Raw genomic sequence first — 19191 nt, 5'->3', positions numbered from 1 at the left:
TAACGCGTACATAAATGGTATATATAGTATTCAGTCGGTCGATCTTGGCTGAGACCCTCGGCGGATCCAAGTTCGTTCCTTCAGGTTCAGTCACTCGTTTTTTGAGGTGCAGTGGGTGCTTTTCGACAAAACCATGGCAGCAACCCGTAACTCACCACGTCGACAAATTTACAGGGACGTCTACGATGCGTCTTCTCCTCGTCCACTCCTTTCTGTCAGTATTTGGAATCGTACATGGAGCAGTTACAGTTTATGGTCCACATGTCCAGCAACCTCTCGGTTCGCAAACGGTGACGGCTCCCTCAGCCTCGTACACCGGCGCTGCTACATATGATCAGACTGTTTTGACTCCACCCCCTGTACCCAATCCACCACCGCCCACTTCTTTTGGTGTGCAGCTGCAAACCGGTGGCGCTGCAACCGGCCTTTCCATACCCCAGAGTGGTGCATTCTTTGGTTTTAGTATCGAATTCAGTGTCGTTAGCCAAGTCCGTAAGTATTGTTGACAGGTTTGATGAAATGGATGGCCCGCTGAAATGATCCGACTTGAAGTTGGCTTAAACAGGTGATTCTTACATGTCATGTTTATCTGAGTTGGTATGCTCATGACTCCGGGAACATCAGCTCGTTCATGCAGGTGCCGTTCCTAAACTTAATGGCTAACCTCAGGGAACGCGCCGGAAGCGTTCAGGTGCGACTTGGTGGAAACAGTCAGGAAACCGCTACGCTGGTCAACTCCATTCCGGACGGAAAGTCTATGGAAAAGGACACGGTGAACACGTCCAACCCGGTATGTGAAGTATAGAAACGTCACTAGCGCATGTTTACATCTTGTTTACAGACTGATACTCCGCCTTTGCTCTTTACGCCAGAGATTATCAAGATGATGGCCAGCATATCCGCGTTGACGAATGTTCGCTGGTACTTGGGTAAGCATTTTGCTGAGATCCGGTCTTCATTTTCATGACTCGCAAAAGGCATTCCATTCTACGACACCTCAAACTTCCAGCTACAAATAGCTGAGGTTGGCGAAGCCATTCTCGGTGATTACTTGGTTGGTTTACAGGTACGTTCCGAAGGACTTCTTTGGAGATAATAATCTTACATGATCCCAGGGCGGTAACGAACCCGATCTCTATTCCAAACACGGTCACCGTCCCAGCGTATGTAGTTCCGTTGCACCCGAACCCTTGAGCTCACTGTTACGTAGTCCTACAGCCCACAGGATTATACGAATGAGTTCGGATTACTCGTCAATGCAGTGAACGCGGATCCCAACTTACCAGACAAGGACATTCTCATCGGTCCCAATTTGTCTGGCACCTGGGAGCCAGAGCAGGTCTGGGATACTGGTTTTGCTACCGATTATAGCCAGAGCTTAATCACGCTTGCCGTTGAACAGTACTGCCCAAAGTCTTCTTTCGCTGGATGTTTTCTGATAACTTCCTAGTTACCCAACAGATAATTGTTATGCCCAATACGGTACCGGCACGCCGCGCAATCCACAGGATATGTTCCCTACGTACCTGACGCACAAGTCTGGGCAAGACATCGTATCACCATATATCAACTCGACCGGTTACGCACAGTCATTGGGGAAGCCCTTTGTCATGTTTGAAACGAACACCGCGTCGTGCGGTGGTTTCCCCGGTCTTAGTGACAGCTTTGGTGCCGCCCTGTGGGGTGTTGATTATGCTCTTCAGATGGCCTATGTCAACTTCACAGGTGCTCTGTTCCATGTTGGTGGTCAGAGCGATTACTATAATGTAAGTGATGTTATCCCTTCTAGAGTAAATAAAAAAGCTCACATGCTGTTCATCCAGCCCTTTACCCGTACGTTAAAGGCTCACCGTTTCATTCCTCTCCCCGCTAACTCCTCCAAGCTCCGGTAACTAATCAATCGACGTTCCACCAGTGGACGATCGGACCTATCTACTATTCCGCACTGCTCGTGGCAGAAGCCTTGGGCTCGTCCAACCAGTCCCGAGTTCTTGACCTTGGCATGAATGGAGGGAACGAGTTCACGCCTGGCTACGCCATTTACGAAAACGGGGAACCTACGCGAGTCGCTCTGATTAATTTCGTTTCGGACCCTACTGGTGCAAGTGACTATACTGCAAGCATTTCCCTCGCCGGTGGGTCGACACCAGCCCAAGTCAAAGTAAAGTAAGCAGACGTGATTTTGCTTCTTGGATATTCATTCACCTTCTTTGTAGATACCTTTCAGGGAGTTCCGTTGCACAGAAATGGAACTTTACGTGGGCGGGGCAGACCTTTGGTGACGCATTCACCTCTGATGGACGTCCGGTAGGCAATATTGATGTCCAGACGGTGACCTGCGACCAGGCGAATGGGGTCTGTAACGTCAAGGTACCTGCACCCGGCGCAGCGTTGGTCTTCCTCAGTGACCAAGCCCTCGAAGAATCCGATCCCGGTCCAACGATGACCTTCCCAACGACGGCCTACACCAAATTGCACAATACTGCCACCATCGACCCGTCCGCGCTCGCTACTTCGAATGGCAACATGGGCACGGCAGACTGGCTGGCTGGCACGAGCCAAGGCTCGTTGGAAAACAGTGCCTCTGGATTCGCGCAGGCATTACCGAGTCTTGGCGCCGTCATCGCTGGTGCGCTGCTCGTTGTTCGAATGGCTTACGCAAGTTAGGTGACGATTCGAGACCATTTACAGTTGGCTTTTTTATTCTTTTGGAGTCTTTGTTGTCTTATTCAGTCACCGGTAGTTGCATTTTGATTACTTATTTCCGCAATAATGCTTGGAAAGGGCAGATATCTACCTCATCCCAACGAGTTTTGAAGGTGTAGCATACCCTTAGAATGCGAATATATTCGTGCGGTTGGCAGAAGACAAGCACATGCAAGCACAAGCTCGAAACGATGTGATGACTCGGTAACTGAAGGAAAATATGACGGTTGGAAATAACACTGCCAAGATTTGTGGTGCGTCCGAGACCGTGGCCTCAGCTCCTCGGCCTACCCAGCACCGTTGTCATACTTTCCTCCACGATGCAAGACGCTATTCTACTCAAAGGGGCTAAGGCACCAAGTGTCAGGCATGGCTTATGACATACACAAGCTAATACAAGCAAACCAATGTCCTAAAAATACAGGACCTGAATCTGTCTTCGTCGGTTCGCCACTCATTTTTGCACTCTCAGAAATCATACAAATGGTTATGATTCGTCGGCCTTCGCCTTTTTCGCCACCGCAATAGTTGGAACGCTTGCGCCCCGTATGCCAATGTCGGGTCCACCGTCAGGTTCGATGGCTCGCTTGCGTTTTTCACCCACTTGTTCCTCGCCAGTGGGTTTGCTGGGGCTGGTATCGTTATCTTTCGGTTTGGATCTGTCACTGTGACCATCTCCGCCACGGCCACTTTGGCGACCTCCGCGACCACCCCCACGACCGCCGCGTCCTCCACGACCCCCACGACCACCACGAGAGGACGACCCGTTACGAAGCTGTGAACGGGAGAGAGCAGAACGTGCCGCAAAGTTTGCACGCTCGATTTGGAAAGGTTTCTCTTCTTCCTCTGCAAAAATGTTACGGTGGTAATGAACGAGGGGAAGCATGGGGAACGTACCATCTGGGATAGACCATTCGACTTCTTTTGAATTCACAGTCTTGACGTTTTCCTTTACATAGGCGATTTCGTCCTCTGTGAGAGCCTTGTCGAATCCTACAAAGCCATGATCGTCTCCTTTCGAGAATTGGATATAAGGAACACGTGCAAATCGTTCGCGGAGCGGGGCCTGAGCAAGCAAGATTAGTGCGTCACAATAAACGTGGCCATAGTTAATATTCACACCTTTATCTCAGTGAAATTGGCATCTCCCCCACAGCCTATGAATTTAAGAGTTGCCCCTTGGATGAACGGCACGTCCTCCTCTTTCACGTACCCGACGTTGTCGTCGTCGTCATACACACGGATCTTGCTACCCATGAACTCCAAGTATACTTCGGGTTTCTCCTTTTTCTTTCCATTGGCTTTTCCTTTCGACGCATCCTCCATATCCCTGAAAGCGTTAAATCCTTTTCGGTTAATTTTATCCTTGCGAAGTTTGGCAGCTTTTCCAGTAAGGCCTTTTTCCTTGATCTTCATGTCACAGTAGGCACCTCTGTCGGAGGCAGGAGTGAGCCTAAACCAGTAAGTTTTCAGTCGGAAGACCCACTTAGACATGGTCAATAATTCCTCGCCGTTCCAAGTCGGCTTAGGATCTGCGTTCAGAAAGGCTTCCACAGATGACATGTTGGCGAATTCAACGAACACGGAACCCTGTTGAGGCGAGAGAGCAAGTTGAATGTCATCTTATCGACTATTGTAGCAACGTAACGACAAACCTTGAACTCCTTGCTTCCATCCGTGCGGCGCATCCTGACGGCGTTAACCTCGCCATACTTCGCAAAGAAATCTTCCAACTCCTTCTGCATTCCGGGTTCTTCATTTCCAAACCCTTTCTACGATCCCCTTAGTCGATGTTGCATGGCTTGCTTCCCGGACGCAGAACCAGGGATGAGACTTACCGCGTATACACTGCGTTCGAACTGGCCCTTAGGCGGCGCTACTTCCGTGCGCCGTCGTAAGTTCTCGCCCTTTTCGTCCACCTCAAGTTCCGTACTCTCGCGGAGGGCGCGTAAAATGAATTCGTGCCCTTTTTCAGTATACTCTCGCATACGCTTGAATGATGTGATAGTTTTGATGGGAACCCAATGTTCTTCATTGGCGGTGTGAAGGGTCCACATGAATCTTTCATTTGTAATGATGAGCGTTCTGTGAGGGAAACAGCAGATGAATTTACTTGTCGAATGGAAGGTTGGAATCTGCGAAGTAAAATTCCACTACAAGAAAATTGAACGAGGTCAGTCGAAAACTAACAATAGGGTAAACTTACTTTGTCGCCGAGCGCCTCCCAGCAACTGCTCATCGTTTGAATCACCACCGTCCATACCTTCCTTTTCTGCTGTTGCAGCTGTCTCGCCATTAGTGAGGAGAGCCTCCTCCGGTTGTGCGGGTTGAGATTCGGCAGACATAGGAAACCAAATGAGTAAGATGCGATACGACAGACAAGGTGGAGATAACGATGCGAGTCAGCCAGAAGATATCAGCACCAAATATCAAGCTTTCAAGCTTGGAGTGGTGACGATGTTCTACCAAATATCGACTTGGTTCGATTATCTACGTTCGGCTAAACCCGGCGTTCCTGGATTAATCCTTATGCGTTGTCAGGTATCTTGTATTCTCATAGTAATAGTACTTTCTCTACAGGCTCCCGCCGTACTTCCACTGGCGGGGGTTTTGGTATCAATGTGTGCGGCTGCTAACACTGAAGACTGTCATGTTCTCGATCGTCTCTACGGATCTGAAAAACAAAAAAAGAAGAGAATGATTGAGTTGTGCGACGAGTGGCCTCTTCTTATACCTGGCAGGATACAATCCCTCACCCCACGGTTCTCCACTTACCTGAGGAAATGTAGCACTTCACTACCACTTTTATGTAGAACGCAGCTTTTCGTGGCGGTACCAGGCATTTCTCCGTGCACATAAGGCTTCAGGAGCCTGGGGAGGGTGAGCGCTCGAACATAATAAGCTTGCGAAACAGGGCATGGATTCCGGGAGGGTATTGCAACCTCAAAGGCAACAACTACTTGTACAGAGTCACGTAGAAATTTCTACTACATCAGAAAACGAGTGGTTACGCAGGGCTGAAGAAGATCGACTGATTTCGGTCACTCGTAATGGGGCTGTAAGGTTCGGACCGACGCTGTCGGCCGCACGTCGCTTGTTCAATATTCTTCTGACATTTCTTCTACGTATCTCACTTCTGTTTGACCTAGTTCTTACCCACACCCGTTCGTACTGATATTGCATGCCTGCTATCCCTACTATGAAAAGGGCCATGCATCCTAACATACGGGGACGCATTTCCTACCTACCTGATATGCAGACCTTGGTGTCCTGGAATTTCGAAGTACCTTCAGGAGAAGCTCCTCTTGTAGTGTCGTCGCAAGTGCTACACTTCGCTGTCGCCACTACAGGGGCACTCCAGTAATAAATCATCGGACAGAGAGGCGTTGTATACCAAGGCAATCTGTTTCGCAGTCGCTCCTCTGGTATTACAATGCCGGCTGCGAAGAAAGCGGGCTGAGCTAGTTGCTGCTTTCAAATGCGGAAAAGCGAAACTTCTTGCCAGATTTATCACGTTGATCGACATTTCCGTCTGGAACTACCGCCATTTTACGCCCATACCTATCAGCCTTATCTTGTGAGACGAGTGCCGCGGAAACAAGCACCTTCATAGGCATCACTGTGGATGGGTCCTACAGGCTATCCAAGATACACCCATCTGGTGGCCGTAGGCAAGCTTCGCTCTATTTGCGTACGGCTCAAAACACAACACACAAACCAGGTTGCGCGTTGTCGACGACATGGTATGCATGATAGCGCATGTTTAGCTTGCGTCGCTACTTAGCACTGAACGGAAGCGAAGGACGGACCAGAGCTCGTCCAAGGCCCGAACAGTGAAGTGTATAAGTTTTCCGTGTACGGTTAGCTGGGAAAAGTCGTTCTCACCATACTGGCATGCGCATTGGATAGTCTGCATCAGCCCTCAACTTCACGAGCAAGTGGACCACCTTCTCCGTTCCTGTCGCCTCTAACCTCGGTAGGTCGCACACTCTCCGTACTCTACCCCTCGGGGGCTCAAGGATGACTCAGTACATCCTAGCAAAACCCTACTCCCGTCTGGCGTACTAGTCTCTAACTATGCAAGTCGTTCTATCAACGGAGCAGACCATCCTCGCGACTGCCGTTGTCTCTATGTTGTGCGCGTTGCTTTATCTGATGCGCCCACCGAAAGGCCTTCCTCCGGGCATTACTGGGCCTAGGTGTTTATCAGAACTTCCCAAAGAAAAAGCATGGCTGAAGGTGCAGGAATGGAACCGCCAGTATGGTGCGTGACCCGGCTCATCGATCAACTGATCTTATATGGAGAACCATGCTGCGGTTAGGTGATATTGCTTCTGGGTATTTTCTCGGGTCCACAGCCATCATCGTTGGCTCTGCGAAGATTGCTGCGGAACTCCTTGAAAAGCGCAGCGTGAACTATTCTGATCGTCCGCAGTCGGTTATGGCCGGTGAGCTATCGGGGTGGGGAAAGATCATGTTACTTTCCCGATACAATGACTGGTTCCGCACTCATCGAAAGTGGATCGCGCAAGAGATAGGGAGCTATGATCTGGTCAAGAAGTTTAACGGATTGATTGAGTTCGAGACCCGTAGATTTCTTCAGTGCGTACTTGATGACCCGGAACAACTGCAGGCCCACGTTCGCAAGTAAGTATTTTAAGACTCGTCGCTATTATGTGACCAGTAGTGACACTTGTCTCAGGAATTTCACGTCCATCATACTCCGCATTACTTATGGATATAAAACTATAGAAGGAGACGACCCTCTGGTAGACTTGGCTCACTTAGCAAACTCACAACTTTCCCTGAGCACAGCACCGGGTGTTTACTACGTGGACTTGGTGCATTCGTGTAGGTGGTTTGTGTTCTGGATATCGCCACGACCCATCATGTCCACAGTGAAGTACCTACCCTCATGGCTTCCAGGGGCAGGCTTCAAACGAAAAGCCAAAGAATATGCCGTTGTCATCCGTGATTTGGTTGAAATTCCTCACAATTGGTTGAAAAACCAACTGGTAAGTCTGCCAGGTGGCGTGCCCTAGTTATGCTACCGCACTGACTGCTGCCCAGACGGCCGGTACTACTTTGCCGTCATTTGCTGCCCGCCTATTGAGCACGCCTGATCTGACAGAGGAGTTTGAAGATAGTGTAAAGTGGGCATCAGCAACCTTGTATCAGGGTAACATCTGCTGCGCTAGTGTGTTCCGTGTGCTGACGTTCTCTATAGGTGGTGCGGACACCGTAAGTGCCATCGAGTGCGACAAACAACTTGATTGCTTACAACCTTCGGTATTGTATTTATTGTTCAGGCGAACTCTGTTGCCTATGGCTTCTATCTTGCGATGACCCTTTATCCATGTGTCATGAAGAAAGCACAGGCCGAACTCGACGCCGTTGTCGGGACCAAAAGGTTGCCGACGTTTTCCGACCGTCCTAATCTGCCTTACTTGGAAGCGTTGCTCACGGAGCTTCTTCGATGGCATTGTCCTGCTCCCTTGAGTGCGTCCGTTCAGGTATTTGGTTACTTTGCTTACTAAATGGCCAGCTTAGCGATAAGATACACCGGGAGTGACGACACATACGAGGGATATTTCATCCCAGGGGGTTCTTACGTCGTTGTCAATATTTGGTGCGTACATGATTGATCTGGCTCTAGGGATGTGCAGACTGAGAGAGTAAGGGCGATGCTTCGCGATGAACGCACCTATACGGATCCCTTGGAGTTCAAGCCTGAGCGGTTTCTAGGCGATAATCCGGAGCAGGATCCAAGAAATGCCTGTTTTGGCTTCGGTCGAAGGTGGGACAGTCGTTTCACTGACGCTGCGAATACAATGATCTCTAACTAAGATCAATGGCATAGGCGATGCCCAGGTAAGTGGTTGGGACACGCAAAGCGGTAATCCTAGCACCTGCCTAATCGTTCCCCAGGTTATTTCCTCGGAAGTTCCTCTGTTTGGCTTATGTGCGCTCAAGCTCTCGCCGTATTCGACATCTCCAAGCGCTTCGAGAATGGAGTCGAGATTACCCCTGAGGTGAATTTGGTGGGGGAAACTATTTGGTACGCCATACCTCAGCCGGTTGCTTGTTCTCGTCTTATGATGGGTACATAGTCACCAAGCACCGTTCAAGTGTTCCATTAAGCCTCGTTCTGCGGGGGCCTTGGCTCTCCTCCGAGAGGACTTTTTTATTCCTCGATCATGAGATAGGTGCAAATTCACACAATTGACCCACTACCTTGGACCACTACTTCCATACAACTCCCTGATCCAAGAATCGTACGAGCGGCGTGCGAAGCCGCCAATTTTGGGGGACGTTTCATATTCAAGGGAGGATGTTATCGGGCTGCATTGCTTAGTAATCAAGCCGTTTCCCTTCTCTTGAAATGAAATTCCGTTGTGATTATCTCGCAAGCACAGCACTTAAAACGCACGAGCCACCGGTGGTCAAACAGGAGCGGGCCAAGTGACAAAATTGCCTGTGTCAGCCCCATTGACACGTCATGTGCTCAACTGAGTCGATACCCAGCCCGTGAAAACTCGGGGGGCCAACATTTTGCAGACTTGCCTAATGCTAATGGCGTCCAGAAGGCCATCCGGGGGCCTTGCATTACTTGTACGGCATCCACGAGAGAATTCGGGGGCATCGCATTCCCTGAACATATATAATGTGGACCTCCGTTCTGGCTTATGTTCTCGTGCTTCCAGTAATCGGCACCATGTCCGCTCACTTGTCTTACGTTAACCAGCACTTGGAATCAGTTCGGTCATATGCTTGTGGTCAGAAAACCGCGGTCATCGACGGCAACAGTGTCGATGTGCCCGCAGTAGTAGCTGTCTCTCGGTTAGTCATACAGAAATATGAGCGTCGCTATCTGACACGGTTGACTATTGTAGCGATGCTCATCTTCCCCGTATTGACTCCTCTCCAGAAAAACAGCGAGAAATCGCCGATGCGGTCGCCGTCGTCGCAAAGCTAGCGTTAGGTGAACAAAGCCAATATGGGGTTACTACCGGCTTCGGAGGGAGTGGTGAGTTCGGCGGCCGTTTCGCCATGTAAATTGATCCTCATCCCCCGACCTCGTCCCTTTCAGCGACCACGCGGACCAAACAAACCGCACTTCTACAGAAGGCGCTCATCACGCACTGCCAAGCTGGCATCACTCCCGCTTTTAGAAACGGACAAGTTCTCACCCCTGAAGAGCAGGACCTATTGTTTCCCCAAGATTGGGTCCGTGGTGTGATGTTCGTTCGACTTAACTCTCTCATTCGTGCCCAATCTGGGACGCGTTGGGTCGTCATCGAGGGTTTATACAAATTACTACTCCACGACATTGCACCTTGTGTTCCGCTCCGTCAAAGCATAAGTGCATCGGGAGATATAGGTCCCCTTGCGTACATATCCGGCATCTTGACTGGTCATCCTGACAATTATGCATGGTATGGTCAAGGGTAATTCTTATTTACGTCCTCGTTATCGTGGTTTTGCACTTATGGCACTTGCAGCGCGGAACGCAGGGTGTATGATTCCCCCACTATTCTGCAGAAGATTGGGTTGCAACCGATAGAGTTCATTGCTAAAGAAGGCCTTTCATTAATAAACGGCACGGGTGCTTCCAGTGCTGTTGCATGCTTGGGGATGCATGACTGCCACATCATTGGCGTCGCCTCCCAGGTTTTGTCCGCTTTCGGTAATCCGGTCTTGATTTGACTTTGAGATGTGCTCAAGTTCCATATTAGCGGTCGAGGTGGTGAAAGGGTTCCAGGAACCATTTAATCCATACCTGCACGAAGCTGCCCGCCTGCACCCAGGCCAAATCGAAGCTGCAGCCAATATTCGTCGTGTTCTCCTGTCTTCCAAGCTCGCACGACCTCATCATGTCGAGTCTGACCCCGAGGCAGCGCCACGACAGGACAGATATTGTTTACGTTCCTCTCCACAGTGGCTCGGACCCCAGCTTGAGGACCTGCTCGTCGCACAGAAGATATTGGATGTAGAGCTGAATTCGACAACAGACAACCCCATTGTCGATGTGCAGAAAGAGTATTTGCATCATGGTGCGAACTTTATGGCTATGGCCGTGACTTCTATAGGCAGCCACTTTCTTTGAGGATTGTCTTTTGTTCATGAATACCAGGCAACAGAGAAAATGCGGCTGGCGGTACACCATATAGGTACGCTCTGACCGCCTCTGGGGGCACACAGAATTGATATTCTGTCACATGCCAAGTTGTCGTTTGCTCAGCTCACTGAATTGCTGAACCACTCCACGAACTCTGGATTGCCTCCTAATCTCGCAGTTGGAGAGCCTAGCGTCGACTATAGTCTAAAGGGCGCGGATGTTGCTGCCGCCGCCTACCTCTCCGGTGGGTTGACAACGGGTCACACAGTACTGTTACTCGTTATTCATTCTTTTAGAGATGGCGTACCTTGCCAATCCTGTCAGCACCCACGTTCTTTCTGCTGAGATGCACAACCAATAAGTGCCTTCGTATAGACTACGGCTGATGTACAATGACGTACTCGTGCAGGTCTGTTAACTCGCTTGCTCTGATAAGCGGGCGTTATACCCTCGAGGCAGTCAAGCTTTGTTTCATGGCAAGTCTCATCACATCCCTACCAAGCGTCCCTGCCAGCGATACTCATGGTCATATAGTTGATGTCAACCCACATCTTCGCTCTCTGCCAGGCAGCTGATCTTCGGATCACGGAGGAGACGTTCCGTAGCAAGCTCTTTCCATACTTCGCACCGAGACTGCCGTGCACCTCCCTGGTGTCCGGTTTGACGACGACTTCTTCACACGCCTCAACAATCGTCTGATTGTGCTCTTGAACGGGTCTACTGATCAGGATTCCGCGACTCATTTCGAACGTGTAATGAATGACCTTGCGTCTACTCTCATATCCCTCCTCAATAATGAGGTCACCACAATGGGTGTACCTCTCAAAGCCGTCAACCAGTGGCGCGTATCACTCACCGCACATGCCCGTCAGATTTTTGTGGCAACCAGGGCGGCTTATGCAGAGTCCCCTGATGCCGGAGCAAAGTTGCTCGGCAGAACAGGCATGCTTTATACGCATGTTCGGGGGGTGTTAGGGGTGAAGCTGCGTTGGGGGGACCCGGCCATGGACAAGACAACGATCGGGTCGGAAATCGCGAAAATTTTCCGATCGTGGAAGTCGCCTGAGATGGCGGAGCTGATGATCAGGATTTTGGTGGGTTCAGATGGGGATTCGGGTGGTATTACTCGCTCGAAACTTTGAATTCTCCCGGTCCGCCCCTGGCGGGAATTAATTCGCGTGACTGCAGATGTTAGGGAATACCTGCCCATGTTGAAATTCTGACCTACGTAAATATCTTTTATGGCTAACATTTTTGTTAGAGTTCACGCATTGGTGTTGGAGCTAGACTACAAGCCATCATGAACAAAGTTTTTCAGCTAAAAGTGTCACGGAGGATGCGAGTAATGGGTGCAAAGGAAGTTCGTTTTGAGTCATTATCACTGAACGGCCATGATTGCCGAAAGCAAGACGTCGATAACAGGGGAGCTTGTCACACGCAGTGTATTGCTCCTTTTCTTACCCCACGCTTCATCAATGGTCGACACAGTTTGACGCTTCAGTTCGAGGACGATGTAAAGGGTGAGATCTTTTGCTTAATGGCTTTCATTCAGCCAAGATTATTGAAGTTCTGTTACCCCGAGCCTTGGGTCCCAGTGGATGTGCTGCCATTCACGCTCACTGGGAAGCTGAACCGTAAATGTTTTGCAGGAATTTTTCCATAGACTGCCACCATCTACGCAGAACGAGCTTGCGATGCTTGCCACATCACGACGCATCTAATACTCGGGTGTTAGCCCAACATCCAAGAATCGCACGTCAGAAGACTCACCCGGCTGAACGTAGCGTTGCATTCGGGACAGACCCAGGCCCAACTCTGCGAGTCCGAACGTTACAGCGGGGAATCACAGCTGAGGTGGAGAATGCAATTTCGTCGTGCGTTGGTGTCGATTGAGATCTGCTTCCCTTAACAACGTCTTTCCGCATCCACCTGCGAACTGAGAGAGTATACTTCATGATGATCCGGAGGAAGATACAATAAATTCTTGTTTTGGCTTTGGTTGAAGGTGGGGAAGTGGTTTCACCAAGATGATACTCGGGTAAGTAGTTGGGACATGCAAAACGGTAATCCTAGCACCTTCCTGATTGTTCCCAGGTTATTTCCTCGGAAGGTCGTCCGTTTGATTCACGTGTGCCAAGGACTCGCCGTATTGGACATCTCCAAGTACGTTGAGAATGGAGTTGAGATTGTACATCGTAGAATGCGCGGGACGTGTCCAAACTCGTGAACGTGAGTGAAAACAGGCCGCCATACCCTCTAATTTTGTGGTCTAGTTTGTCAGCAGGCAGATGCTGACGACAGATTTGGTAGTTCTCCGGAGTTATGTACTTGGGATACCACACTTGCTTGATAACCGCGCCTTCACTTTCGGGTGCTTCGCCCTCAATAGAGTGCACGCGGAGGAATTCACAGATGTACCCAGTGTTTGCGTTTATAATGTGCATGCGTTCGAAGAAGTGGCGCGAATTCCATTCCATCGCGGTTGCATCGGGGGTAAAGTAGGTGTCCTCAAAAGTCGACGCCAGGTGCACCCTGAGCATAGCATGGTGTCTCATGTGAGAATCAATTACCAGGCTGCAAGAATATGAGCTACTGAGCCAGATATCAAGATGGACTATTGGGCGAGAACTACTCACCTCCCGCCAAGCATGGTTGCATATCCGTCCAAATACTTTGATAGGCTAGTGACGATTATATCAGCGTAAGGCAAGACGTCTGCTTGGCGAACGTCCCGACGGTCTCATCGATGACAACCAAGAAATCGTATTTGTCTACCAAGGCGCCTAGTCGCGGTATATTCACGGTAAATAGTAGAGGTTTCGATGAACAGTCCGTGTAGAGAGCAAGTATGGGAAGCGTGGAAGGATTCTCGGTTCCTTTTCTTGCGAGCACAGCATCTAGGTCATCAATGTCACAATCACGTCCGTGTCCGTAGAATATGGCACCTTTGTCGACAATTTTGAGTGTGTCTGTGTACAGAAAGCTGGGTCAAATAGTTATTATGGTACCGTCCACGACACCTCATACACAAGGGCATGCTTACCCAATACAACGATTTTCCCAAAAGGGCACATTCCACAACGCTGGCATTCCGCACGGGAAAAGGAACACATCATCCTTAGAAACGTTTGTCTGCGTACTGGCAGGCAATTCATCACGGACAAAATAGTTCGCTATTTGTTGACGGAGTGCATCTTTCACGTCCGCTCCTGTCGCTAATGGAATTTCTGACACGTCCAAGGATTTCGGGGTCAAATCTGTCTTCCCGCATACATGAAAAAAATCCGATGTTTCTACCTCTGGAAATCCAAAAATCCCAAGGATAAATAGACAGTGTTCTGCATATTGCGACGAAGTTCAGAGGCCGCATGTTCCCAGAACTTCCTCGCGGCTTTATAGGTGTCGGTATAAAAGAGCAGAACGAAGACTTTGGCGGATGGCGGAGGTACTGATTGTGATACTACAAGGAGACCCAGTATCTCCCGTGAAGTTAAGAGCGGATCTCGTGTAAGGTCGATGGCAGAGTGAATGATTCGGAGGTCAGATGGCTTGATTGTGAATAAATTCTTTCCCATGCTCAGCAGTGTTTTGGTTTGGGCACAAAAGGCAACGTTCGCCGGAAATACAAATCCTTTCTAGGCAGGTGTGTGCGAGCTGCACAGATTCAAAATCTAGTGTCAGATATAGCTGTGAACGCGTGGGAGCGTCAATACCTTTTGAATGCTTCAATCGATGAAAAAAACCGAGGGTAAACCGTCGTCATTGCGCCAACAATGGCCTAAGGTACCCCAGATTGTCTGACCAAGTTGGCAGCGAAACTGTAATGGCACGCAGAGCAGTTTGGAGAGGCCATCCCAGCGGGTCATTACCAATTGGAACGAGAGCAGCCATGACAGCGACGGTGATACCTCCGCAAGAAAACTATAGTGGTGAGGCTGTTATGAGCGTCCAGTGGCTATCAGGATCAGTCGGTAGATGGCGACGGAAGCATTGGATCAAGAGGGGACAACGAAGGTGCCAGGTCACGACGACGGCGAAGGAAGAGGTGCTGGATTACGACGGAGCGATGGGGATAGTAACCCATATTGATGGATCGCGAGAGGACAACTCATGCTCCATGAGAGATGTGGCCGACTACAATATGACAGTGACTTCGGTAAAGTATTATCATCTTGACGCACGCACAAGTTATCTGACGGCATGTAGTCCCGGGCAGACTTATGGCGGCCACGACTGGTTTTCTCAGGAGTCTCTCGCACAATCTCTTCAACACGGCTTGGATAGTTGCCACACGATGAACATTTGGTGTACATGAATCGTAGCTTGTCTTTCGTGGAGTTTCAAAGATCCGGGAGAGAGAAGAGACATATACAAGGAAGACAACGCACAGCACGCAAGTGTGGTGTGCAATATGCCGTGTGTGTGTGTGTGTATTAGTAACCACCTCGCGTGCTTAGTCAACAACGCGGCTGCCCGCCGAGTCCAAAGGAAACACAGAACAGACATGAAAATGAAAATGAAAACAAGACACCTCAGCCCCTTTTCCCTTCCTCAAATATCCCAACAAAACAACTTTTCGTAGGGAAAGTGCTCCCTTTCCCTACGTTGGAGACGAGTGCCCTGTGAGCGGGTTCTCATATGTTTGAAGTATTTCTGGATAGCGAGTTAGGGGAGAAAATGGGGAGGGGATCGTACTGACCCAAGTTGCGAATATCACGATAGGATCGGCTCTCCCAAGCGGCACGAAGCATATCGACCAACTCGGGTTTACTGGTCAACAGCATGAACACTGGGAGGAATGAATTGTACTTGATGTCCAGGCTTCCACCAGACAACTTCATCAGGAAATTAACACTTTACTATTTTTGACCTTTTTGTGACTTTTGTTGACTTTTTTGTGACTATTGTGACTATTTGTGACTTGTTGGGAAGTGAACCTACTATCTGTACTTTTTTTTGACCATATACAGCATTTTGAAGAATGAAAAGAGAACAGAATCTATTGAGACAACTAAGTGATGATATATCTAAGACAGGAATTGACTAGAAAATGTCTGAAAATTCAGAGATATTGAGCCATTGGTGTGATGCACACTGTCTGAGAGAAAAATCACAATATCTCCTTGGAACCTCCATCAATTTGAATGTATGTGGTATCTACTGAAAGCTATGAATTAGGTGGTTTGAACAAGACAAAAATCAGCAAGAAAAGTGCAGCCATGCCTGCAGGACATGGGTAATGATAGTAGATTCCTTCCCAAAAAGTCACATTAGTCACAAAAAGTCAAAAATAGTAAAGTGTTATTTTCCTGATGAAGCTTAGTGACCAACTTGGGTTCACTTGAGAGCAGCACAATCAATACATTGGATGTATTGTACTTGGGGTCCAAGGTTCCATCCAAAAACTGCACGATGAGTTCAAGAAGTAAGACCCAGTCCCCAATATCCCCAGCTGTAGTGGTGCAGTAATGAGTTCGAAGCCACTCATTCACTCATTCATCAAGTGCCTCATGAGTGGCATCATCAAGAATGTTGCAGGTAGAGAGAGCCATGATGGTACAAGCTGTGGGGCATGGGGGCCATGGGCAATGCAGGGGAGCAAGCGATATGTGAGATTTTTTGTGGTGCATTCTGTAGCAGATTTGCATGCAGACACCTGAAATTAGTAACCTTCTATATATCCAAAGAATGATTCTTTCCAGCATGTACATGATCTGGATCTCAAGGCACTCACCAATCACTTTGGTAACCTTCTGAAGGTCTTCCTCAGAGATCACAAGAGGCAGGGCAAAGCATACACTAGTTTGATGCAACTTGTGTGAATGGTGCTGGCCAGGCAATGGCAAGACAGATACTTACCTGTTTACATGTGTCAGCCTCACCAGGACACTATGGCTCTTCAACAGCAAATAGAGCCACCAAGCATTCCTTCTCCAAGTGCTTTTCTCTTCATTGATCATTGACACAACCACATTCAGCAGGCCCTTGCCACAGATCTCTTTCATTAGTGGCAATCTAAACACTCTTATCTCCAAATGGAAGGTTTCACCAAGGTGTTCAGTGCAGTTGGAAAGCCTCTCTTCGATAAGGACATGGAGTGCCCTCACATCCAAGATCACTGAGGGTTCAAAGAGGTCAGATGATCATGCAGGGGTCTACTTACCTGCCCTAGGTACATGTACTTCTATGTTCACCTCTACCAATATAGTATATGATATATGGATTCTCTATTGGTGATCACCATGGAGATGGGATACACCAAGTGAACAAGTCAGCTGAGCAAACTCTGTCTCAATCTTGGTGACTATGGACCAACCTCCACCAGAGAGAGCCTTTCTGACAAAAGGACAATATCAGGTCTGATATTCTTGTCATAATATCTTTCTGGTCCTGCAAAGTTTCTGAAATTTCGGTTATCATGACTACCATCTCAATGACAAGACAAGCAGGTCCCCACGAGATCCCAAAAGCAGTAACAATAATGATTTATTGGCTGGGCCCCAACTCCCATTGAGCAATTTCTTTGTTCAGCTTGTCGATTTCCATTGCTCTTTCCACATTTTGTGTGTCTTCCAGTCATTTGTGCATTATGGTGGAGAAGTCTCCTAGTACATTGCAGAGGTCATCAAAGTCTTGTCCCATATAGGAATCAGTCTCACTGCTCCCCTGCCAATACTATCCCTCAGTGCAGTCAGCAGCACAAAAGTCTCAAAGTCTCAATCAGTCACACAAGGTCATGGGTGCCAAATCTTACTCCACTTGGCATTTGTCAGCAGTGTTAATTACATTCAATTGCCAGCTAGGTATTAGTGTAGTATAGTGCCATTTACTAAGCATCTGATGGGGGACCTTAAATGTTGATTTGTCAGTTAGGTACTCACTCAGTGTTATGAACTTAAATTCTGTGCTATGGCAGCAGCACTGATACTCTTGTACAACCCATTAGCAAGGCTGTTGATTACTGCCTTTATGCATGACTCATATGTGGGATCCAATGAGACACTTAGCTTTCCTCTTCTGCCTTTGGACTTGCACAGATGGACTGGCACCATGAACACCTGGAGCCTGAGACCTTGACCAGGGCAATGGAGAGCATGACCATGAACTGGTTGAACCCTTTTAACCTGAATTGAGTGAAATATTGCCATTGTGGGCACTGTAGATGTGGAAGCCATGATCACATGAGGCAGTAGTAAATCAACTGCCATCTAGGGAGAACTTGGCATGAAAACATGAGGATGTGGGAAGGAGGAAGGAGTTGTTTTCTGGAAATGGTGATGAATATCTGGGCATTGTTGAAGTCTACAGAGACAATTTTAGTGCAGTTGCTCAAGATATTGACCCCCAATACCGAGTTGTTGTGTTCTGTGAACTCATGCACTTTCTGATGAATGGCTGTGTTCCAGACAATCGCCTTTTGGCTCGAGTCTCTGGTTACCATCCACTGGCCATCATGGAAGATGACAATGGGATGGACATAGCTATGCTTGGCTTGGATGGTTGGACCATGTCACTGTCTGCCTGTAATGTTCCATCGATGAATTTCACCTTCCTCATTTTCACCTATGACCTGACTTTCACCCACAAAGGTGATGATGACTACATTACTCCAAGTTACTATTTCAGTCTGTTTCACTCCTTCAGTGAGATGTCAATAGGGCCACCTCAGCTTCTCTGACTGCTGGTATGCACCCATTGTTGTCGCTGGCAAGCTCATCAACACAGTTCATCCTAGAGTTTAGAGGGGAGAAGAATGATGCCATTGTAGACTTGCTCATGGTATCTAATATATGGTCAGTAACTTCCTCAAGTCATGTATTGGTATACATCACCCAAGTCACATCATTGTAGTAGGGAACAGCCATGTAGTGCTTAGTCAGAAAGATGACAACTTAAACATAGAGATTCTAGTATGTAGGAGGTATGACAAGTAATAGAATATTGTCTTTGTGCAAGTGGCTGTGTAGCTGCATGCCTCAGTTTTCCTTCCTTTCATCATCATCAGAACCCAGCCCACAGTGTGGGCTTCTCATTGTTCAGTTTTTCATTCTTTCTCATTGCTCCTTTAGTTTTCTTTTAACTAACACACTCCTTTTCACCTTTTTCTGAGGATTGCCCCAATCTCACCCCAGATTGCAGGCAATCAAAGGCAGCCAGAGCTGCAACTATGGGTGCCCAGCAACCCCAACAGCTGCAATGCCCTGACTTTGCCCTACTGGCCTTCCAAGGTGTAGTTGAACTTGTAATGGCCAGGGCAGAACTGTCCCAGGAGGAAGCCATCAAAGCTCTGGAACAGTGCTGGATCCAGGACAACCGACAAGGCAATCACCAACAAGGGGACCAACCACACCGGGAAGCAGAACACA

General features: G+C 48.6%; 5 protein-coding genes across 5 annotated transcripts; 3 read left to right on the top strand and 2 right to left on the bottom strand.

Moving 5' to 3' along the window:
• The first annotated feature begins 43 nt into the window (after positions 1-43).
• F5J12DRAFT_860767 (glycoside hydrolase family 79 protein) lies at positions 44-2854 on the top strand. The gene is made up of 12 exons (XM_051746862.1): positions 44-111; positions 175-492; positions 553-565; positions 625-790; positions 842-929; positions 978-1066; positions 1116-1163; positions 1211-1401; positions 1451-1766; positions 1824-1833; positions 1884-2166; positions 2217-2854. The coding sequence occupies exons 2-12, from the start codon at positions 186-188 to the stop codon at positions 2665-2667; spliced, it is 1962 nt and encodes a 653-aa protein (XP_051595587.1). The 5' UTR covers positions 44-111; positions 175-185; the 3' UTR covers positions 2668-2854.
• Positions 2849-5204, bottom strand: F5J12DRAFT_860760 (uncharacterized protein). Its single transcript, XM_051746861.1, has 8 exons — positions 4913-5204; positions 4820-4859; positions 4545-4767; positions 4362-4478; positions 4193-4296; positions 3829-4138; positions 3604-3772; positions 2849-3552 (listed from the first exon to the last, which is right to left on the bottom strand). The coding sequence occupies exons 1-8, from the start codon at positions 5049-5051 to the stop codon at positions 3194-3196; spliced, it is 1461 nt and encodes a 486-aa protein (XP_051595586.1). The 5' UTR covers positions 5052-5204; the 3' UTR covers positions 2849-3193.
• A 1347-nt stretch (positions 5205-6551) lies between these two features.
• Positions 6552-9078, top strand: F5J12DRAFT_462265 (cytochrome P450). The gene is made up of 13 exons (XM_051739552.1): positions 6552-6682; positions 6746-6970; positions 7029-7353; positions 7409-7557; positions 7606-7721; positions 7777-7885; positions 7934-7947; positions 8016-8205; positions 8257-8335; positions 8387-8503; positions 8567-8577; positions 8635-8764; positions 8817-9078. The coding sequence occupies exons 2-13, from the start codon at positions 6784-6786 to the stop codon at positions 8905-8907; spliced, it is 1518 nt and encodes a 505-aa protein (XP_051595585.1). The 5' UTR covers positions 6552-6682; positions 6746-6783; the 3' UTR covers positions 8908-9078.
• An 849-nt stretch (positions 9079-9927) lies between these two features.
• Positions 9928-11967, top strand: F5J12DRAFT_922700 (L-Aspartase-like protein; the record flags this gene model as incomplete). The annotated part of the gene is made up of 7 exons (XM_051749325.1): positions 9928-10154; positions 10209-10393; positions 10443-10783; positions 10934-11069; positions 11094-11097; positions 11235-11301; positions 11431-11967. The coding sequence occupies exons 1-7, from the start codon at positions 9946-9948 to the stop codon at positions 11965-11967; spliced, it is 1479 nt and encodes a 492-aa protein (XP_051595584.1). The 5' UTR covers positions 9928-9945.
• A 927-nt stretch (positions 11968-12894) lies between these two features.
• On the bottom strand, positions 12895-14400 carry F5J12DRAFT_915555 (uncharacterized protein; the record flags this gene model as incomplete). Its single annotated transcript, XM_051749158.1, has 5 exons — positions 12895-13399; positions 13462-13506; positions 13554-13808; positions 13869-14086; positions 14158-14400. The coding sequence occupies 5 exons, from the start codon at positions 14398-14400 to the stop codon at positions 12895-12897; spliced, it is 1266 nt and encodes a 421-aa protein (XP_051595583.1).
• Positions 14401-19191: the final 4791 nt, after the last annotated feature.

Source organism: Pisolithus orientalis (assembly GCF_024613125.1).
Source record: "Pisolithus orientalis strain OTSU chromosome Unknown F5J12scaffold_52, whole genome shotgun sequence".
NCBI classification, from domain to species: Eukaryota; Fungi; Basidiomycota; class Agaricomycetes; order Boletales; family Pisolithaceae; genus Pisolithus; species Pisolithus orientalis.
Note: the sequence above shows the minus strand (reverse complement) of the source record. Positions and strands in the feature narration are given on the sequence as shown.